Raw genomic sequence first — 20883 nt, 5'->3', positions numbered from 1 at the left:
AATCGCCCACCCACGTTCCCCCAAGAATCTACACAGCTTTTTTCCTTCTCCATTTACTTTGCCATCCTTCGATCTCCTCTCTCCTTCCCCCATCTCTTCTTCTCCCTCTTCCACGAACCCTCCTTCCTTACCGGTCCTTGCGTTAAAATTCCCTCCTATCAGCACTCTCACTCCCCTCTCAATCTCCTCCACCCATTCTTTCAGGTCTTCCAACTTCCGGTCCATATCCTTATTTATATATACTCTCACTACCCTCCACCACTCTTTTCCAAGTTTCACTTTTATCGATACTATCCCTTCCTTATCTTTTTTCGTCTTCTCTCTTTCCATCTTGATCCCTGCCCTCACCCCTACTATCATTCCTCCTATCGCCCTTCCCTTCCGGCTCTTCCTCCCTGCTCTCTGCACTTCCCATACGTAGCCTCTTGGCATTTTTTCTTTTATCCTTTCCCACCCCTTACCGTCCACCCACGTTTCGCATAACACCATTACGTCCCAATCCTCCAGCCTTTTCCAAAACTCTTTATCTTTATTTGTTAGCCCCGCCACATTCCAAAAGGCCACCTTATAAATACTACTTTTCCCCCCCTCTCCCTCTCCTCTCTCCCTCCTCTCCCTCTTCCTCTCCCACTCTTCCACCCAGTTCCTCTCTCTTATCCTTCTCAATTTCTGCTCCTCTTCCTTCCCCCCTACCCGTTCCCTCTCCCTCCTCTATTCTTCCTGCCTTTGCTCTTCCTCTCTTTCATTTTCTTTTCCTTTCCCTTGCCCTTCCTCCCAGCACCTCTCTCTGCCATTCCTAAGCATACCTCTAACCTCATCCCACACCCACCATTCCCCCTCTATCCATACTCTTCCCATCCCTATCCGTACCTTTTTACCCTCTCCTCTTGCCTTCCATGCCACTTGGTTTAACTTCCATTTTATCCTTCTTTCCTCCCATGTCAAGTCTTCGTCTATCCACGTATTTTCGCCTCTCAGTTTCCACTTATTTCTCATTATTTTCGCCTTCTCTTCTTCACTTCCCACTTTCACCACTGCCATACCCCCCTTCTCTCTTCTCCCCGCCTCTATTTTTCTAATCTCCTCTATCTTCACCTCCACGCCTAATTTTTTCATCACCTCCGCCACTCCCCCCTTTATTCCTCCCGCATCTTCCTTCGCTCCTTTTATCAGAATGTTTCTTCTCCTTTCTCCCCTCTCCTTTACTTCGTACCTCCTTTCCAGCCTTTCCACCATCTCCTTCCAATCAGCCTCTCCCCTCCCCTCCTCCCTCGGCCCTCCTCCGCTTTCCTCTCTACCTCTTCCTCCCCCAAGACCTCCTCCCTTTACCTCCATCTGCATCCCCTCCAGCTTTCGTTCCATGTCCTCTATTCTTTTCTGGAGCTCTCCTCTCTCCCTTCTCCACATCTCCTCTTTCTCTTTCAATTTGCTTTTTATCTTCTTTACTTCTTCCATCATTGCCTCCTTTTGCTCCTTCGCCACCTCTCTAATCTCCTCTCTCACTCCTCTTAACCCCTCCCTCATCTCCTCCCTTATTCCTCTCAACAACCCCTTCACATCCATATCCTCCCCCCCTGCCCCCCTGGTGGCGTTCTCACCGTTTTGTTGCTTCTCTTCGAGAAGTCTTCGTCCTCTTCCCCCCCCGCGCCCTCTTCCTTCTCTATTTTATCCCTCTGCCTCTTAAACATCTCCTCTATACTTCCTTTCCTCTTGGAAAGCTCATCTATATTCCCCGTACTTCCGCGTCTCTCTTTCCCCAACCTATCCGCAAAATGCGCCATCTATCCTCTACTCTACGGCCGTACTACTTCCCGGCGTTATCCCGAAGTCCCCAGAATTCCCTAGCCTTTCACTCTCGCGCTCTCTATCCTTCCCCTTCTACGCTCGTCTCTCTAACCTCAACCTTCCCAATTCTCCTTCGCCTCCACGGACTCTCCTCCCTTATCCTCCGCGCTGCCTCCACTCTCCTACCTTCCCTTTCCCTCACCGAGCTCACCTCTCACTCTCCACGCTCTCTCACTCGCTCTATCTCTCACACTCGCACCTCGCTTTTCGCTCGCACAAATCGCCAACTCACACCTAACCAATCGGAAACGGAAGTCCTCTTATAATCTTATAAACAGTATATAATACAAGGTATGAAGCTAAAATTGTTACGGACTATTATTTCTAAAGAAAACAACAATTTAATATTTTGCTTAGTTTTTTTAAAATAATAATCTGTAACCCTTTTAGTTGTACACCTTGTATATATTTTTCAATTTCAACATAAAACATAATCGCAATAAAGCATGATTAATGTTAATAAGTCGTTAACTGTAAAATTCTTTATTTATTTTTATTTGCGTGTCTTACTGAATGTTGTTCGCAACTGTATATGTATGTACCGATATCTTCAGGTATCGATATTTTTGATAATTATTTTTACGTCAGACATAATTTTAATTCATCCAATTTTTATTATGTCTAAATATAATTTTTGTCCAATTTTTATTATGTCTAGACATAATTTTAATTTAGCAATTTTTATTATGTCATGACAATATTAATTCTGCCGCTAGGGAAATTTTAAGTCGATTCTTATGAATCAAGCTTGAATTCAATGTCTAGGTGTCCCAGGTTGCTAATGACGAGGTCCACATAGTGCGCTCTATAGTTTTCGGTGTACAGGTGTATTAATACCTTGAATTCGATGGCCACGTGTTCCAAGTTGCCGATGACGAGGTCCACATAGTGCGCTTCGTAGTTTTTAGTGTCTACATGTATTAATACCTCGAATTCGATATCTACGTGTCCTACATTGGGTGCGTTCAGCCGATACTCCTCTAGCCTAGCAATCGTGAGCAGACGCTCGTTTTCGCTCGTTTCCTCTCTTTTGACCTAATGGATTAAAAGAAGAGGAAACGAGCGAAAACGAGCGACTGCTCACAATTGCTAGGCTAGCGGAGTATCGGCTGAACGCACCCATTCAGATTTAAAGTTATTAATACACCTAGACACCAAAAACTATGAAGCGCATTATGTGGACCTCGTCATCGGCAACCTGGAACACGTAGACATCGAATTTGAGGTATTATTACACCTAGACACCAAAAACTACCGAGCGCGCTATCTGGACCTCGTCATCAGCAACCTGGGACACCTAAACATCGAATTCAAGGTGTTAATACACGTAGACACCGAAAACTACGGAGCTCACTATCTAGACATCGTCATCGGCAACCTGGAACACTTAGACATCGCATTCAACGTATTATTACACCTGGACACCGAAAACTACGAAGCGCACTATGTGGACCTCGTCATCGGCAACCTGAGACACGTAGACATTGAATTCAACGTATTCTTACACCTGGACACCGAAAACTATGAAGCGCTATGTGGACTTCGTCATCGGCAACCTGGGATACCTAGACATCGAATTCAAGCTTAATTCATAAGAATCGACTTAAAAATTCCCTAGCGGCATTTTCTGCCAATCGTAAAGAATCTTCTTTTCCGTTAACTCAATATATATTATTTATATATATACCTAATTTACCTAAATAGAAATCTTCCTTCTGACCGATAAGTCTATCGACCTAATTTCGAAATACGCGCGCGATATCGAAACTGGCGATACCTGCGCCGCCAGCGTCGAAAAAGTGAAAGTGACGTTTCTGATTATGACGTCATCATATCAGACGTCGGCGTTAGAAGTAGAAGAAGTATCTTAATAAAAAATTTTCACATTTGGACTTTGCGTCGCAATATCTCCGCTCGTAGGGCACGTAGCGGAATATTATGAGAGAAACCCCCCCCTAATTGGACCCCAAGCTATCGATCAAGCCTACTTAGAACTTAATCCGTTCACTCGTTATCGAGATCTCAACATCTCGGGTACTCGCAACCCGTCGCGTCGCGTAAAAGAGTCACGGTCGGTCTCGCTCCGCGTGTACTTGGCGCGAGACACTACCGTGTCTCTTGATTAACAAATACAATGCCGAAGTATGAGAGCGTCAACGACTCGGGAATCGTTGTCAGGTACTTATTATCCAACATTATAAAGTAAAAGAAAAATCACAAATAATTTATAAAAATCTATATAAACAATTGTCAGAGAATACTAAAGATTTAAAATGATTAATGCATTAATGATTGCGTGTCGTGGATTCATGATTAGTGGTTAAACACTGTTTGTGAGGTTGGATGTTGGATTCGCATCAGTTGTTGCGTTGCCAATGGCAACGTCTGTCATTACTACTTTCATCCACGAGATAAAAGTAAACTTTGTGACAATAAAGCTTTAAATCCACACGGTATAATCCTATTTTTAAAGTTTTTATGCAATCCTTGATGTTTTATCTGTCAAATGTTAGTTCTTCAAAATCCTAAGTTGGCTAAGTGTGTACTAAATCAGTGATCATTTACCTCAGAGCGACCGTTTCTCATGAGGCGATAGGCTCAAAGTGGTCAACTTTTGAATAATATTTAAAAAAACTATACGGTCAATATTGCTTAACTTTTGGGATTATTTGTGTAAAGCATTTATGTAAATCATATAAAAAATTAAGACTATCTAAGTTGAATTTCGACTAATAGGCGAACCTCCTTAAGTCTTTTTTGCTTCCACTATCTCGACTTGTCCAAAATCACTATTTTTACTTTTTTATCGTACAAAATAGAAATGTATACTATATGACATTTACTAAGTATATTTATTTTCATATTTTTCTAAAACTGAATAACTCATCAAAATTATATGATTACAAATATCAAGTGACACTGTAGCGTCGCGACATCAAGTACATAAAAAGAGAGCTATATTATGTAGCAGACGATGCTTAGCAGAACGGCATGCTATTAAGTAGTTTATTCAAAGTTTTTGAGTCGATCAATTTTCCGAATTTCAAGAAAGAAAATTGTGATCGAAAATCTGACGACAGTTTTCTAATATAACATTGATATGAGCTTTCGATTGCGACCAGTCTGATTAAGAATGATGCTAATATACTGAGATCTCGAAATCTCACATGTCTCGCCTCCTCGGCGAGATCTCAACAAGAGATTCAGATTCCAGTCAGACACGAGTTTGCACTCATAAATGCAAAACCCTCAATTTGTCCCTCAAAACACATTCATACCACTCTGGTCAAAGTGGTCAGTGCAGCCGCATTCATATGCTCACATTTCTTGACTCTGATTGAGATATTAATTGGTTATCTCGCTTGTGCGTTATATGCATAATTTAATTATGTGCCGCGTGCGCATATATGTAAAGTTTGTCAGATTTGATATTGTGAGGTTACGTGAAAATGATAATTATGAGGGTTCTTTTACGATTACTTTAATCTTGACATACCTTTATAGAAAAATACACTCAACCCATAGAAAAACCCTTAAAGTTGGGTGTGATTTCGGACCGCCAATAGAAGGTTAACCATCATTTAAATGGTTAACGTTCTATTGGCGGTCCGAAATCGCACCCAACTTTAAGGGTTTTTCTATGGGTTGAGTGTATTTTTCTATAAGGGTACATATGTTGTCAAGGGTATCACCCTGATTAACGTAAAAAAGATTTTAGTCGTTAAGATTTGGTTGATTAGAACCAGCTTTATACGCGATTAAAGGTCCACATGCGAAGTCCATATATGGACCATGTAGCCTGTACTCCCAAAGTCAATATCGATTTGACATTGTGTCGATTGTAAAACCCTACTTGTGCTATTAAGCTAACCCTCTATCTCTCTCTCAATTCATAAAAAGATTAAATTTAAAATAAAAAAAAGTGTACAAATTAGAAACTTGCACATTGCTTCCTTATCATTACAGGTCGCTATACCATTTCTCCTATTTTATTTCGCTTATAAAGCTTCCTCTATAAGGAAGCCAAACTAATTTAAATACTAATAATTATGCATCGAATAAAATACAAGCTTCCTCAAAGAGGAGCTTTGTGAGCGAAATAAAATAGGAGCAATGGTAGCGATCTGTAATAATGAGGAAGCAATGTGCAAGTTTCTAATTTGTACATTTTTTTTGTTAGGCAGTGGAAGACTGCAAATTTCAAGATTTTGAATATCTCAAATACGTCTATATTCAAAACTGACCACGCCTTTGAGTATGAACCTGAGTGAAAATTGAACAAAAGCACCTTATAGTAGAGAGTTTGCTCTGTAAAACCTTTTTTTAAACTTTTTTTTACGGTAATTATTTGCTGAGTAATTACAGTTTAAATATCGGCAAAAATTTACTGACAAAAAGTGATCCCCTAATTTTTTTGAGCAGTGTATATATATATATATATAAATATAAAACTACATATTTTATTTGCAAGAGAAGGCATTATATATGTGGGTGGAATTTCTCGAACGTCACATATGTTTTTATTGCATAAGAACAATTTTTATCGAAAATATATTCTTGCTCTGTTCTCAAAATACTTTTTCGCTTCTCGGGCGGAATTCAGACCAAGGCATAATCTTACTTGGGAATTCCACGGACGATGGAAAGTAGCTTTGCGGTTACCATAAGCACCTCCAACGCAGCAGTTACAATTAAACAAAAATTGTTCAAGAAAATAGTCGAGATAATGATTTAACGCGAACAAATTTAAGCTCATTTTTGAAAGCCTTATTTATGATCTTATCTAATATTAATTGATATTTCGGCAACTGAAGTGTTAAAGATAAGCTTTCATGGCTTTTTGCGCTTAAAGGCACGAGATATTTCGCAAATCTACCCGTGTTAAGTTATCTTAGAAAATAGAGAGAAAATACATCATCAACAAAAACGTTCGCCATTTTTAAAATAAAGAAAAATCTTCGAAAAATGCCATACAAAATTAATGCTTTTGTAAATTGTTTAAGTAATTTTTCTGTAAACTGTGTAATTGGATTTGAACGTTAAATGATTTTAGTGATATATAGTTACAGACAAAGAAAAAGTAAGAAAATACATAAGTAAAGGATTTTTAAGTTTTTCTGTCATTCAAAACGTTTTTTCTTTCAAATTCAAAAGTTTTTGATTTTTAGAATATTTGTTGGTACTAAAAATTCAACAAGAAACAAAACACTCTTTTCTTTTATATTTGTGTTTTACAACATAGCTGAAGAAACAGCAATCATAATGCGCGTGTCACCGAACTTTATCGTCTTCTCTAAGTTTTTCGCGAACTATATGACAGAACTTCATACCATTTATGGCGTTATTAACTTTCCGGTTCTATGTCTCTCGTCATATATGCAAACTTTATAAAAGTCGCACAGAATTAACGGATCTTTTCGGTTCTTCTTTACGGAAACTATTCGACTCTTCAAAACGTCAGTGGCGTCTAAGACGAGACTAATCTAATTGAAAATGTCAGCGTCAGTTCAACCGTCGACGGATTTTCTTTGCCGTTGCGAATGTATTGGATTTGTCGCTTTAATTACGAGCGTGGCTATTTGACGGCGTCAATCTTATTTTTCCGGCGCAAATATTATTAAAAAAAAAACTAAGGCAATTTTAGGTGAGTTTCTGGAAATAATCTGTACTGTTCATTTATATTTTTTTCAATAAGCGCGAACTAACTTATATGAGCAAGTTATTAAAATTTTCGTTAAAACTCATAACTAAGTAAATTTTCATACAAACACGTACAACGATTGTTTTACATACATTTCGTGCTTAGTAGAAAATTGAGAGAATAATAATTCTCCAATATCTTTTAACGTAAGCTGTTCACTCAAATCGAACTATATATCAAAATCTATTTTCCATTTGTTCTCCGTATATTTTTAACTCAAAACATCATTAGCGATATTTGCAACACAATTGTCGGCATAGAACACCATAGATCCTCTTATCACATTAACTATTTTGACTTCTCGACATTTATTGTTCTTATCTTTTCGTATAAGACATGAAGTTCCGATCCATAAATTAATAAATTATATTATAATAAAAATTCTTGTGTGATAATGAGTTTACTGAAACTCTAAAATTTTATAGGATGTTTTGATATATGTAATAATTAATTTACACTGGGGATGGGTTAATGTCAGGCCAAAACGTACGCCAAAGTTTGACCTAATTTAAGATTAAGACATCAATGACATCTTGTTACGGCTCTGTGCCCTTTCCATTTAATTATTAGATTGAACGAACTTACCTGTGAAGTTCGATCACAATTATGCCCTTTGTCTCGTCCGGATGGAAACTATGTAGTCGTGCCCCTGCACGCGTATCAACAACAGTATTCAAAGCTCTGCCAAAAAGCAAAAGAGAGGCCGCCTCCCGCGGCCGCGCGCGCCTCGCCTCTTCATAAGTTCCAAGCCTTTTTGCAAATCGCTAATTTTCGGGGTGGGAAGTAAATGTTGGGTGGGTGTCCATCCGGACGAAACAAAGGGCATAATTGTGATCGAATTTCACAGGTAATAAGTTCGTTCAATCTAATAATTATGCCTCTTTATGTCTCGTCCGGATGGAAACTATGTAGTTGTTTATAGCCTAACAATTTGTCAATTATAGAAACAATCGTATAGGAAACTGTGAGCGAAAAATGTATTCCATTAATAGAAAGTGCAAGATAAACTCGTATATAAACTGAAAAAATATAAACTTATGTTCAAAACTAGAGACTTATACTTATAAAAATAATATAATCCGCTGCTCAAAGCTATAGTCTTAAAAAGTAAATATAATATATGCTTATATAAAGATAATATATAGTCTTATGTTCAAAAGTATAATTTTATACTTATACAAATAATATACGTTGAGTGAATGATGTGTAAACTATCAATCTTTATTAAAATAACGCAAATTCAACTAATATGCCTCCGAGTTACGCTATCACTTGCTATGCTGAGCTAATAAAACAGCGTTACTGAATTCCTCGGGATTAATGAGCGGCCTATTGTAGAAGTTGGCGAAGACCCGGGACTCGCCCGTCCAACCTGCCGCACGCTTAATGAAATCAAGGGGGACTTCCCTAGAAGATGCTTGAGACGTTAAAGCATGTCGAGTGCTATGTGCCAAAAATATGGAAGTGTCTATTCCGCAATCCTCCAGAGCGCTACGAATACAGCGACTGATTGTTTGTGACAAAACAGCTTTGTGAGGCTTAGACAAAGAAATAAATAAAAAATCGCATGAAGAAGGACGCAAATCTTTGGTATTTTCCATATAATGCTCCATGAGACGAACAATGCAAAGGTTCTCCTGGTTAACGAAGCGGGAAAACATAAAAAAGGGTTGAGACCGACCCGGGGCCAAGGTTTTAATTCGATCCGGTACGCAAATGATTAGTTTGTCATTTAAAGAAATCTGTGAAATTCTAAGTAAAAAAAATGTTTGAGCTCTGTGACCAGTTGCAAGAGCGAGGAGGAGTATCCATTTTTTAGTGAGCAATTTTAAAGGAACTTTTTCATACGGGTAGATAGAAGACAGTTTAGCTATCACGGGAGCGGGGTCCCAAACAAAATCATACCGCGTGCGAGGCGGTTTGAGTGTGGAGACGCCCCTACAAAAGCGTTTGACCGTGGGATAATTCCCGATCTCGTTCTGAGAGATAAGGGAAATAGTCGATCTCATTGTATATAGGGTCGAGTAGGAGGAGATATTCGGCAATTCTTGAGCTAAAAACTGTAAGAAGTGAGCTACTGATGGCGAGTAAAGCGATAGCCGATGATGGTGACAATAATTCCACCAGGAGCGAAGCGAGTAAGAATATTGTTTGATGGTTGATTCCGATAAGGAAGCTAGTAAAGCTGGTATTGCTATATCTGGAACTGACCGGGCCTTGAACGCTTCCCTGATAACTTCGTGACCCCCAGGGAAAGAGTCCTCCATGTTGGGTGGCAGCTCCTGAAAGGTGATGATGAAGAGAATAATTGGGAGGAAGAATCAGTGGTTCAAAAATCAAGAGACGACCGAGCAACGGAAACCATGGCTGCGAAGGCCACCAGGAAACTATTACAGTTCCCGTTGCTTCGTCATGAATTATCTTTCTAAGTACGCGAGGCAGTAGGATGAAGGGTGGAAAAGCGTAAAAATTTAGTTTTTTCCACAAAAGAGTAAACGCGTCTACGGCAGCTGATCCTGGATCAGGAAACCAGGAAACGTACAGACTGCATTTGTTATTAATTGAAGACGCAAATAGGTCTATGTCGAAGGAGCCAAAGACCCTTGCAACCCGACGAAAAGCTAGCTCAGATAAAGACCATTTTGTATCTGGGTCTGCCATTCTAGATTCTGCGTCCGCGACTGAGTTTTCTAAAAATGATATATAGGAGGCAAATAAGAAAATGTTACGAGCCTCGCACCAAAGCCAAATTTGTTTAGAAATCTCGGAGAGGTGAGGAAATTGGATGGAACCAAATTTGTTAATATAGGCTAAAGCGGTGGTGTTGTCAATGCGAAGTAGGACGTCGCAGTCCTGCAGATCTGTTGCAAAACAACGCAGTCCGTTAAAGGCCGCTTTAAGTTCTAGTGCTTTTATGTGTAGGGTTTTCTCACCCTCCGACCACCAGCTATGAGTACGCAGCTCTCCACATGAGGCTCCCCATCCGTTCAAAGACGCATCTGTAAAGATTTCTCGAGCAAATCTACCTGAACGAATCCTGTTCGACTGTCTAAGATTAGAAAAGATGTTGATCCACCATTCGAAGTCTTCTCGAAGGTGTGGGGAGATGTTCATCTTTGAAGAGTAGTCTTCGTTATTTTCGATAAGAGAGAGAAATTTTTCTCTTTCAAACATTTTTGTATAAAGCAGCCCATACTGCACTGCAAGGCACCAGAGATGAGAGACCCGATAAAGCTGGCGAACTCCTTGATAGAGCATTCTGACTTCTGGGCTAAAGATCTTGTTAGATTTAATAAATTCTCCCGACGAAGAGGGGGGATTGTAATGGATTGTTCTGTTGAATCAAAAGTGAAACCTAAATATTTGCGTTTGGTCGATGGTTCCAGCTGAGATTTGGCGTAATTTATCACGAAACCTAAAGACTGCAGGAGATTAATTGTAGCGGCAATATTAGCTCGGCATTCCTCGATGGATGAGCCAAAAAGGAGAAAATCGTCTAAATAGATGACGGATTGATACCCTCTTCTGCGGAGGAAAGTGATTACCGGTCGAAGGATCTTCGTGAATATACATATAAGGGGCTGTAGAGGCCGAAAGGTAAGGCTGTGAATTCAAAAGTTTTTCCCCGCCACTGAAATCGAAGAAATTTTCTGTGACCCTCGAAGATTGGAACCAGGAGGTAAGCGTCCTGTAGGTCGAGGGATGCCATGTAACAACCCGGTAGCATAAGGCGAATCACTGTGCGCCAATCTTCTAATTTGGAGTGTAAGGGTTCGATGTGCGAATTCAAATCTCGCAGATTTAAAATAAATCTTTTACCTCCCGACGGTTTATCCACTAAGAAGAAAGATGAAAGAAACTGATTCTTGCTAGGTTCGACAGGAACGATGGCCCCTAATCAAAATAATCGTTCTATCTCTGAATCGCAGGCTAGTGCAGCAGCAGGTGACAGGTTAGATTCAGTAAGAAAGGTCCTTGATGTTGGTGAGCTGGCAAAAAGGATACGGTAGCCCTTTATAGCTTCCAGAACCGCAGGATCAGAGGTAATATTCGACCAAGCCTTAAAAAATTTGGCTAAACGGCCAGCCGAACTTACATCGTTTAACGGTGGTATCGAGATCTGGTTCGGGACTGAGAGCGATGGCGTCGGCTCTGGTAGTGGTGGGCCCCTGATCGACGAGCCGCTGGTGGACGGACAGGGGCCTTCCTGTTTCCCGACGGCCTAGATGTTTGAGGCTGGCCACGTTGCTGAGCTGCTTGACGGACAGGTTGTAGCGTTTTCTTCCCCACCTGAGGAACTGGTTTGGAGACCTCGCGACCGGCCTTTGCACAAATCTGAGCCGCCTTGAGCGTTTCGGCAAAATTCTTGCCAAAGTGGAACTCGTCGATAGATGCTGACTTTGCGGCGTTCTTACCCAAGATGTTGAGAGAAGGCTCAGTGAAGGCTCTCCTCGCAAGTGAGAGACGGTAGTGATGGTCGGCAAGTAGGTGAATGCCTTCTGCGAATAATGTTATAGCCGATTTTGTTTCGTCCCTGAGATCCTGTAAGACCTCTGGCTTCAACAACAGCGACATGCCCGTGCCGAAGGCGTTGAGACAAGCTCTTACCTGTGTCTGTGAAGACAGTTGGTACTCGTCTCTTTTCATGACTAAAGGGGTCAATGCTGCAATAATTTCCTTGTTCAACTTTGGTAGAGCCAAAGCTGCAAGCTCCTCCTTCACCTCGTATTTCGTCAGAAGGTTAGTGCGAATCTCAGCTTTAAGGCCACCTCGCGACTCCGTCTGGATTGAGTTCAAAACGACGGAATTCCAAAGAGCTGATGTGGGAGGAGCCTGAGCTTCCCCAAAAAGCTCGTTGAGTAAAGCGTGTGTCTCAGGGACGACCTCCGGGTCCTGAGATTCGGGAACGACAGAGGCGGGTAGGTCGGCGAAGGATACATTACCCGCTGATGTGCGGTTTTCCTCTGAGATAAAAACGATCTCCGCTGAGGCTACGCAGAAAAAAGATAGAGTGAAGAAACACATCGGTTATGCCCTCTCTTTGCCAGATATCCGGAAAAAACTGGGTCGACAAGAGGACATACCTGGTACAACGCCGCGGCTCGCTTGCGCGGCCGTGTGTTCTTCATGCTCTTGCTCTAAGGCATGTGGCGTAACGGATGCCAAAGACGATGCTGAGGCAACGTCTTGGGCCGATCTAACCTCTGCGGGTGAACTAACCTGACACTTGTCTAGATTATGTGAGCCGTTTTGATTCGCAAGAAATTGCTGAATACCTTGGAGAATCTCACGGTATCTCTCCTTGGACCGGGAACGTCGCGTCAATGATTCTCTAGCTAAATCGCTGTCGTCCGATGAGCTGAAATCCCTAGATCTCTCCCTTCGATGTTTGTCTTTATGAGCGCGTTTATGCGAGCTTTCACTTGGAAAATAATATCGAGACCCTCTTCTCGAGGAAGAGTGTCTATCTGCCTTCTTATGTTTTGGCATAACGGACTTAGTACGGAAAAAAAGTCCTAAAGAAAACAAAAAACGAAAGGTTAGAAATGTGGTACACGTGTTGTTGATAAAAGCGAACAGAACACAATAAAGAGGCGTGGCGCGCGCGGCGGGCGCGCGGTGCGCGCGGCCGCGGGAGGCGGCTTCTCTTTTGCTTTTTGGCAGGGCAGAGCTTTGAATACTGTTGTTGATACGCGTGCAGGGGCACGACTACATAGTTTCCATCCGGACGAGACATAAAGAGGCATAATTATTCATTAGAATCTATTTTCTTAAATATCATTTACGGTGCAAAGAATATTGCTACATTTCAAATCTTTTTTAAAAGAAAATGATTAGTCGATATCGTAAATCATGTCATGTGCATCGCACGTTTTTTTTATCTCTTCACCGTTGGAACAATCAGAAATAAAGCATGAAAATTTCATACGACAGCAGCAAACCTGTCTATTGAGAAAGGTTACGATTTGTGATTCGAGTCGCCAAATTTATCATATCTAGTTTTACCAATTTTGCCGGTCAAATTGAAATGATAACAGAATAGAATAGGAAACGTCACATCTGTGGTATACGTGTACTGTGGTATATGTTAGTACAGATTTTCGATAACTAAATGTATCAAAATTTATGAGTAAAGTTTTGACGTCACGATATCTCTCCAATCTCTCGCTATTCGTCACTGTCGCAATATGATGTACGCATCGCATACATTATATTCTGTGGCACATATGCCATAAATCACAATTTAAAGTGATTTATATTCTTTATAATAAGCTGTTTTGTCAGAACCTTTTTTTGTTTAAAGGCATTTAATTTGTCCAATAGTATACATTAAATTTGCATTTTTGCAACTGCATAAAATAATTTTATATATAATTCCATAAATAATATTATTTAGTAAATTAATAAAAATTACAATAAACGCGTCTCATAAAACGGTGTAATTAACAACAATAACATATCAATCGCTTCCTTAACAATTATTAACAAAATTGTTCGCGCAATGTTGAGTTTATACTTTTTTCGCTTCTTTTAATCGAGATTTAATGCAAAAGTCGTCGTTAATTAAGGAAAACACATGTTTCTTTGTCGAGCGCCATAATTTTTAATCGTTACATACACCACTTAAGGTGGCTAACGATAACCACGTGATTCCGCTCGTCGCTGAAAAAGAAACGAATTCGAGAAAGAACTCGTAAAAGAGACCACATTTCGCGGGTAATCGCGTTTACAAGCAAATGAAAGTATTATGTATTAGTGCCAAGGAGATAAACAAAAAAGAAGAAAGAGTAATGTCGAATATTAACCCTAGCTCGCTGGTCCAGTGGACCGTTAAATGTTTTTTAGTTTTCTAGTTTTTATATAATAACATATAATTTTCTAGTTTTTTTTTATAATAAATTTAGTTTAAATTCAAATCATTTTCTTGACCTGATATTATCACAAACATCTTATTCAAAGTCTGCATTTTCCAATTTTTACAAAGAGAGAGAGAGAGAGAGAGAGAGAGAGAGAGAGAGAGTACAAGCTTAAAAATATTAATTAAAATAAAAATAACAATGCGACAAAGTCGATCGGTCTTACGGACTGGAGTGTGGCGAATTAGGGGGCGAAAAGGACTCGAAAAATAATTGTAGCTAGCTAGGATTATAATGACCTAGTTTACATCGTCGAAACATTGGTACGCGTATTAAATTTGGTGCGCATGAAAGCTTTAGTACAGGCGCGTTTACATCGAATGTACTTATAAGCATGTACTAAGGGAAAAAAATAATACGAATTTAATTCATGTTGATTGCCTTCTACTGGTGGTATTGAGAATAGCAAATTAAGTTTATTTCGTAAGTGATGTAGTATTTAGTTGAATAAAAACGAGAAAATATGAATAATAATAGTGTGTGAAAATGTATGGCCAGGTTTTTTTTGTTTCAAATTTACAATATGCTCGAAGAAGACGCATATGATGCTAATAATAAGAGCAAAACGGCGAGCCTTATTACAACGTCTACTAAGGTTATGTTTGGAACAAAAATTTAATTCAATTTTTATGTGGAAAGTAATAATAAACAATCCGACACCTCCACAACATATTACGACAGGCATACAATACAGAAGAATATGGATGAAAAAAAGAAGTTACGAATTTTGGGACTCTATATTAAATGAATATACTACTCTAAAAATGTTCGGGTTTCTTCCTCTCCTCAATTCAATTCTTTTTTACAAGACATTTTTACGTAATACAGAGCCACAGCTGTGACAGAGCTACAAGTCACAACAAGTAACCGGTTTTTAGCATTGAGGTTATGCTCAATACTAAATTCCCTCCAAACTGAGTTTCATGCGTTTACATCGTCATTTGTATCATTTGGTACCCGTATCAGTTTAGTACGATACTCCTATTTAATACGCTCGTACCAAATTGATTCGGCAGTGTTTAATACATCGTGCGTACTAAATATTTAGTAGAAATTTGGTACAAATATAGTACGTGATACGTGTATTAAATGCACGATGTAAACTAGGTCAATGTTGCAATTAATAAAATGATAGCACGAGAACTTTTTCAACGGGGATTTTCAATTTGATATATTTCACACATTAAACCTACGTCAAATGTACACGGAAAGAACAATTTTACTAAAGTATCTAAAAATTTAGCTATGAGTACATAATTATAGTACATTACAAAATAATTATATAATAGATCGCTGAAGTATGATAATGCTGTAAAAAATTTTGACATTTTAGCAATCAGTTTAAATGTTCTACATAATTATTTTGATGGTCTAACAAAATTATTTTTAGATCTGTATCTTGCTAAATTTTTAGATATTTCAGCAAAAATTTTTTTCTATGATATATCAGCAAGATTATATAATCTAAATTATTGTGCGACATCAGGCTCGTCAATATCGTTTTTATATTCATTCCATTCCATGATCGACGCGGATTTTCAATGATGTCGTCGCACATTTCGGCGGACAGGTCGGACGGAAACGGCGTTTTTACGAACGGTTTTGTTGCCCCGGTCCCCGGTTCGTCGGTAGTCAGCACACACCGGGCTCCACGCCGTCGGCATCGCGCCGATGGAAGGCGCGGTTTTGCGGTCGTTTGCCAACGGCTTCGAGGGCGTCCGTTACATGTCGGGAATAAATAAAAAGGAAAAGGAAGAAAATTGCGGGAAAGGGAAGATGTAGGCGGATAGAGAGAGGCGCGTACACGCCTCGTCTTTTTAGAGGCGCGTTTGCAAGAGTATACCAGAAGGAACGTCACAACCGTGAACGGAGAGGAAGGAATAATGCAATGATATGGGAAACATAATGAAATGTATACAAGTAATTAACGTGCCTGATGATAACGGTAATTTATATAAATATTTAATAGAGAGAGAGATAGATAGATAGAGAGAGAGAGAGAGAGAGAGAGAGAGAAGGAGAGAGATTGATTGATTGATTGATTGATTGGTTTATTTTATGCCATAGTCAATGACTTTAAGCAAATAATGCATTACAAAGGTAGAACAATCGAAAAAAAAACAACAAAAAGTTGTAAATAAGAGCAGAAGTAATACATCTACATGAGAGGAACAGTATAAAATAGTATAATATAAAAGCGACAAATGTGCATTAAGCAGCAACCAGCAATGGAACTGCAACCTAAGCGGAGGAATCGGTAGAGTGAAGAAAAATGTTGAAGCACACCGCCAATAGTACGCAAAAGATGCACAGAACAATGGAAAAAGTCTCAGATTCAACTCGCAAGAAACGCAAGAACAATTAATAAACACTAAAAGTTACTTAAGGAGGCTCTCACCCGGCTGCTCTAATCAATGTAGCAACCAAAAAATTATCATTAATAATTGGTTATAAAATTATCGGAAAATTAAATAAAAAAATAAATAATGATTTTTACATAGTGTAAGAGTAAGTTATATGTTCTATTAGTGTAAATATTAAAATTTATACAATAAGTCAGATGACTACGTCAGTGCTAAAGAGCAGAATAATAACATGCGCATGTTACAACGTCGTCTGCTGCAGCAGTCTGCAGCTAAGTGAGGTGTAGCCGTGTAGCTGTAGCGTTGTAGCGATTGACGCGACGAAGAGATGGAGCTAAAAGAAAGATATAACGTGAGAATGCTGAGAGGGAAAATGAAAGGCAAATTCTCGAAAATAAAGGTTGTCGATGCGCGAGAGAATAATTATGCCGCTACCATATATACAGCGCAGAGAAAAGACATGTGCAAGTGAGGTTAGAAACTTCGCGCAATTTTGACACTCGGAAGATCATTCGCCTAACCTGTCGTACGTCATATTAAAACTACAATATCTTCTATAACTCATCGTCAACACCAAGTTTTCTTCTTATCATTAGAAAGATTATTATTTTAACTGCAATTCCTTAGTTTTTTGTTTACCTGGCTCGCAAACTTGCCAAGAAAACACATCACTTCCGGTAAAAATTTTAGTGTTTACCATATGCCCTGTGTTAAAAATGCGAATTTCAATACTGATATTTTTAAAATTTTTATCGTCAACCTATGCTAAAGTTTTGGGCATCGGTTCGTTGTGGTTCACTTTACAACATAATTTAATTTCATAAAGATCTGTCGTTTTATGATCGAGGTAAGAGCCTCCTTAAACTAATCGACGCATAAGCGATAGGTTGACACTCTCAATCAGATCATGCATAAGGCAGAGACTAATAAGGCTCTAGATAGAGTTACGCTCAAGCGAGAAAAGATAGTCGTATAGCTTACCCTTGAAAACGGCGACAGACGTTACTGAAACAACATCATAAGGAAGCGAGTTCCAAAAGTAGATGCCCGCGAGATGAAAGGACCTGCGATAGGTTTCAGTTCTGTGATTTGGAACATGAAAAGAGTGCGGTAGCGCCAGTCGTGACGATCGCCTGACTGAGGGGTCATGATCAACGAAGATTTCAGAGATGTAACTAGGAGATAAGTCATGGGACACCTTAAACATTTCGATACCAAGAAAGTAAAGACGGCGGTGTTTGACCGATAACCACCCCAATCGATGCCGGTAAGGTGTGATGCGTTCGTCACGCCTTAAATTGAAAATGAAACGAATAGCACAATTTAAGAGTTTCTGAAGCCTGGTATTTAGCTCCTCGGTCACGTCGTTGTATACAAGAGAGCAGTAGTCCAACAAAGGCAAAATCAAGGTGGTCACAAGTTTAACACGTAAATTAATTGATAGTGAATTCTTGTAAAATTTCAGTTTGTGCAGTGTAAAGTGTACCCCTCTTGAAATGTGTGAAACGTGACCCTCCCAAGAAAGGTCGGAGCGCATGATGACCCCGAGGTTTTGAGTCTCCGTAACAAACGGGATGGAGGTACCGCTAACTGAAACGAGAGGTAGGTCATTTAAATTTAAGTGTCTAACGTAACTCCTGCTGCCAAAAATCAAGACTTTTAATTTCTTAAGATTGAGAGTCAATCCGTTGGTTGCAGCAAATTGTGAGATGACACCCACGTCATGCGCGACGAGGTGTAAAGCAACGCTCAGTTGACTAAGAGGACTTCTGCGATAGATCTGCGTATCATCGGCAAATATAATGCGCTCAGTATATCTCAGGAAGGCACCAATGTCGTTAATAAATAAGGAGAAAAGGAGAGGACCTAGGACGGATCCTTGTGGAACACCTGAAGTGACAGACAGCCAGTCAGAGAACACGTCCTCCAAGTCAACGACAGCCTGACATCGACCAGTTAGATACGAAAAATTAACTCGAGGGCCGAATCAGAAAACCCTAGTTGTCTGAGTTTGGTCAACAGTAGAAAATGACTGACCGTGTCAAAGGCTTTGCTGAAGTCGAAGAGGACGAGAATCAACACCTCACCCACGTCAACGCCATACTTAATGTCATGGAGCAACCGCAGCAAAGCGGACTGGGTGGAATAGCCTTTCCGGTAACCGGATTGCCGATCATCGAGAATATTATGAGTAGCTATAAAATCCGAAATCTGGCGGTGTAGAATTTTTTCGAACAACTTAGAGAGTTCGCATAGATTAGCAATAGGCCTCGTGTCCGAAGGAGAAGCGGGAGATTTAACTTTGGAGAGCGGTCGAAGTATGGCTCGCTTCCACAAAGACGGGAAGTGACTAAAATTCAGACAACAATTAAAAAATGTCGTAAGAAGATTGCCAATCCGGGGCAGGGCTAAGGCTATGGCGTATAGAGGTAATTGATCATAACCCGAGGCAAGGGAAACAGAAGAAGCGGAGACAAAGGAGCTAAGATCCTCAAAGGTGATCTGAGAAAAACTGAAAAGTTGTGCGTCAGGTGCTATGGAAGAGATGATGTCAGAAAATTGAGAAAGTGTACAAGAAGGAAAGCAGTTGGAGATGGAGGCATAATAGGCATTTAAAATATCACGAAAAAAAAAATTGAGCGGAGAAGATAGAGGAAACTCAATGAGCCCAAGACTGGCAAGCTCACGCCATAACCTGGATGGATCAAAAATAGCAGTCAATCTCTCCATGTGATAGCGCTCCCTGGCCCTTCTCAAGTCGTCTGTGAGATCATTTCTATATTGCCTATAGATATGAAAATCGAGAATGTCTTGCGATCTTCGGGCAGTATTATAGAGACGATTGCAATGTTGAATTCTGCGAGCAAGTTGGTCAGTAAGCCAAGGCGCAGCTGAGCGAGTAACACAAAAAGTGCGGATGGGCGCATACTGATTAAGACAGGACGTGAAGGTCGTGAAGTCGTCAGTCAAGGTATTTAAGATGTCATCCAAGTCAGGCCCATTAAGACTCTTATGGCTAAAGTCCTCGGCGAAAGATAAGGACAACGTAGAGGCGAGAGTCTCGACGAATCCTGCCCCATCGAAATCCCTGTAGCTGCGTCGAACTAAAGTACGATTCGAAGCAGATGGAACCACAAACGTGTACTTCAGCTCAATCAGGTCGTGACCGTTAATGAAAGGCGCATCCGATTTACGAAACGATAGGACTTTATCAAGACTATCGACTATAAAAACGCGTAACCACGAGTCAGAAAAGCGAGTGTGAAAAGTCAATTGCGAATTGACAATGCTGAGCGACAACTGTGAGACCATGTCTTTAAGGTGATCAGAATCGTAAGATGAAGCGAGAAGATTACAGTTAAGATCACCTAAAATGATAATATTTTTATAGTTATGCATGAATGTAGTGAGAGCATCAACATATTTACAGAAGTTTTTTCCCTTAGGTCTACGGTACATTGACGTGAACAAGAGAGAACAAGAAATTCAGGCTCATTCAAAAAGACGAGAGGAGACGACGCGAGAACACGCGCTCGCAGCGAGTCGTGGATGTAGCAAGCGACACCCCTTCCCTCCCTGCCATCCCTATCAGCACGCAACAAATAATATCCAGGAATGCGAACTAGATCATCGGAGATGTGAGAGTGAAGCCAGGTTTCAGTAATCGAGATAATATGAAAGAAGTTCAGTGCAATGAAGGCCTGGATTGACTCCAAGTAGGCAGAAAAGGAGCAGGCATTAAAGCAAGCAATGCTGAGGCGACCACGCGAAGCAAGAGGATCCACATCTGCCGCAACAGATCACTGAAGCTCCGCAAGATCGGCCTCAGAATCAATAGAAATAGAGGGTTGACCTTGAGCCTTACGGACAAAGATGCGACCATCTCTGGTCCAGACATGCTTATAAGATAATTGCTTAGCCCTGGCTCGCGCCCGACGCAACAAGTTGTACGTTTGTGCTGGAAGCAGTTCATTTATGTAAATGCTACCGGGAAAGCCCCCCGAGAACACATCGCCCACCGCAAGCCGGCGCTTACCACGGGCGGCCCGGATGATGT

At 40.3% G+C, this 20883-nt stretch overlaps 2 protein-coding genes across 3 annotated transcripts in view; both read right to left on the bottom strand.

The window, feature by feature from the left end:
* Window positions 1-20883, bottom strand: part of Sprt (PDZ domain-containing protein sprite) — a 195755-nt gene that overhangs the window by 82323 nt on the left and 92549 nt on the right. The gene's annotated exons all lie outside the window — the stretch shown is intronic.
* Window positions 8815-9813, bottom strand: LOC143906496 (uncharacterized). The gene has a single exon (XM_077422633.1). The coding sequence runs from the start codon at window positions 9811-9813 to the stop codon at window positions 8815-8817; it is 999 nt and encodes a 332-aa protein (XP_077278759.1).

This window comes from Temnothorax americanus, unplaced genomic scaffold, assembly GCF_048541705.1.
Source record: "Temnothorax americanus isolate GAGA-0224 unplaced genomic scaffold, ASM4854170v1 Scaffold71, whole genome shotgun sequence".
NCBI classification, from domain to species: domain Eukaryota; kingdom Metazoa; phylum Arthropoda; class Insecta; order Hymenoptera; family Formicidae; genus Temnothorax; species Temnothorax americanus.
Note: the sequence above shows the minus strand (reverse complement) of the source record. Positions and strands in the feature narration are given on the sequence as shown.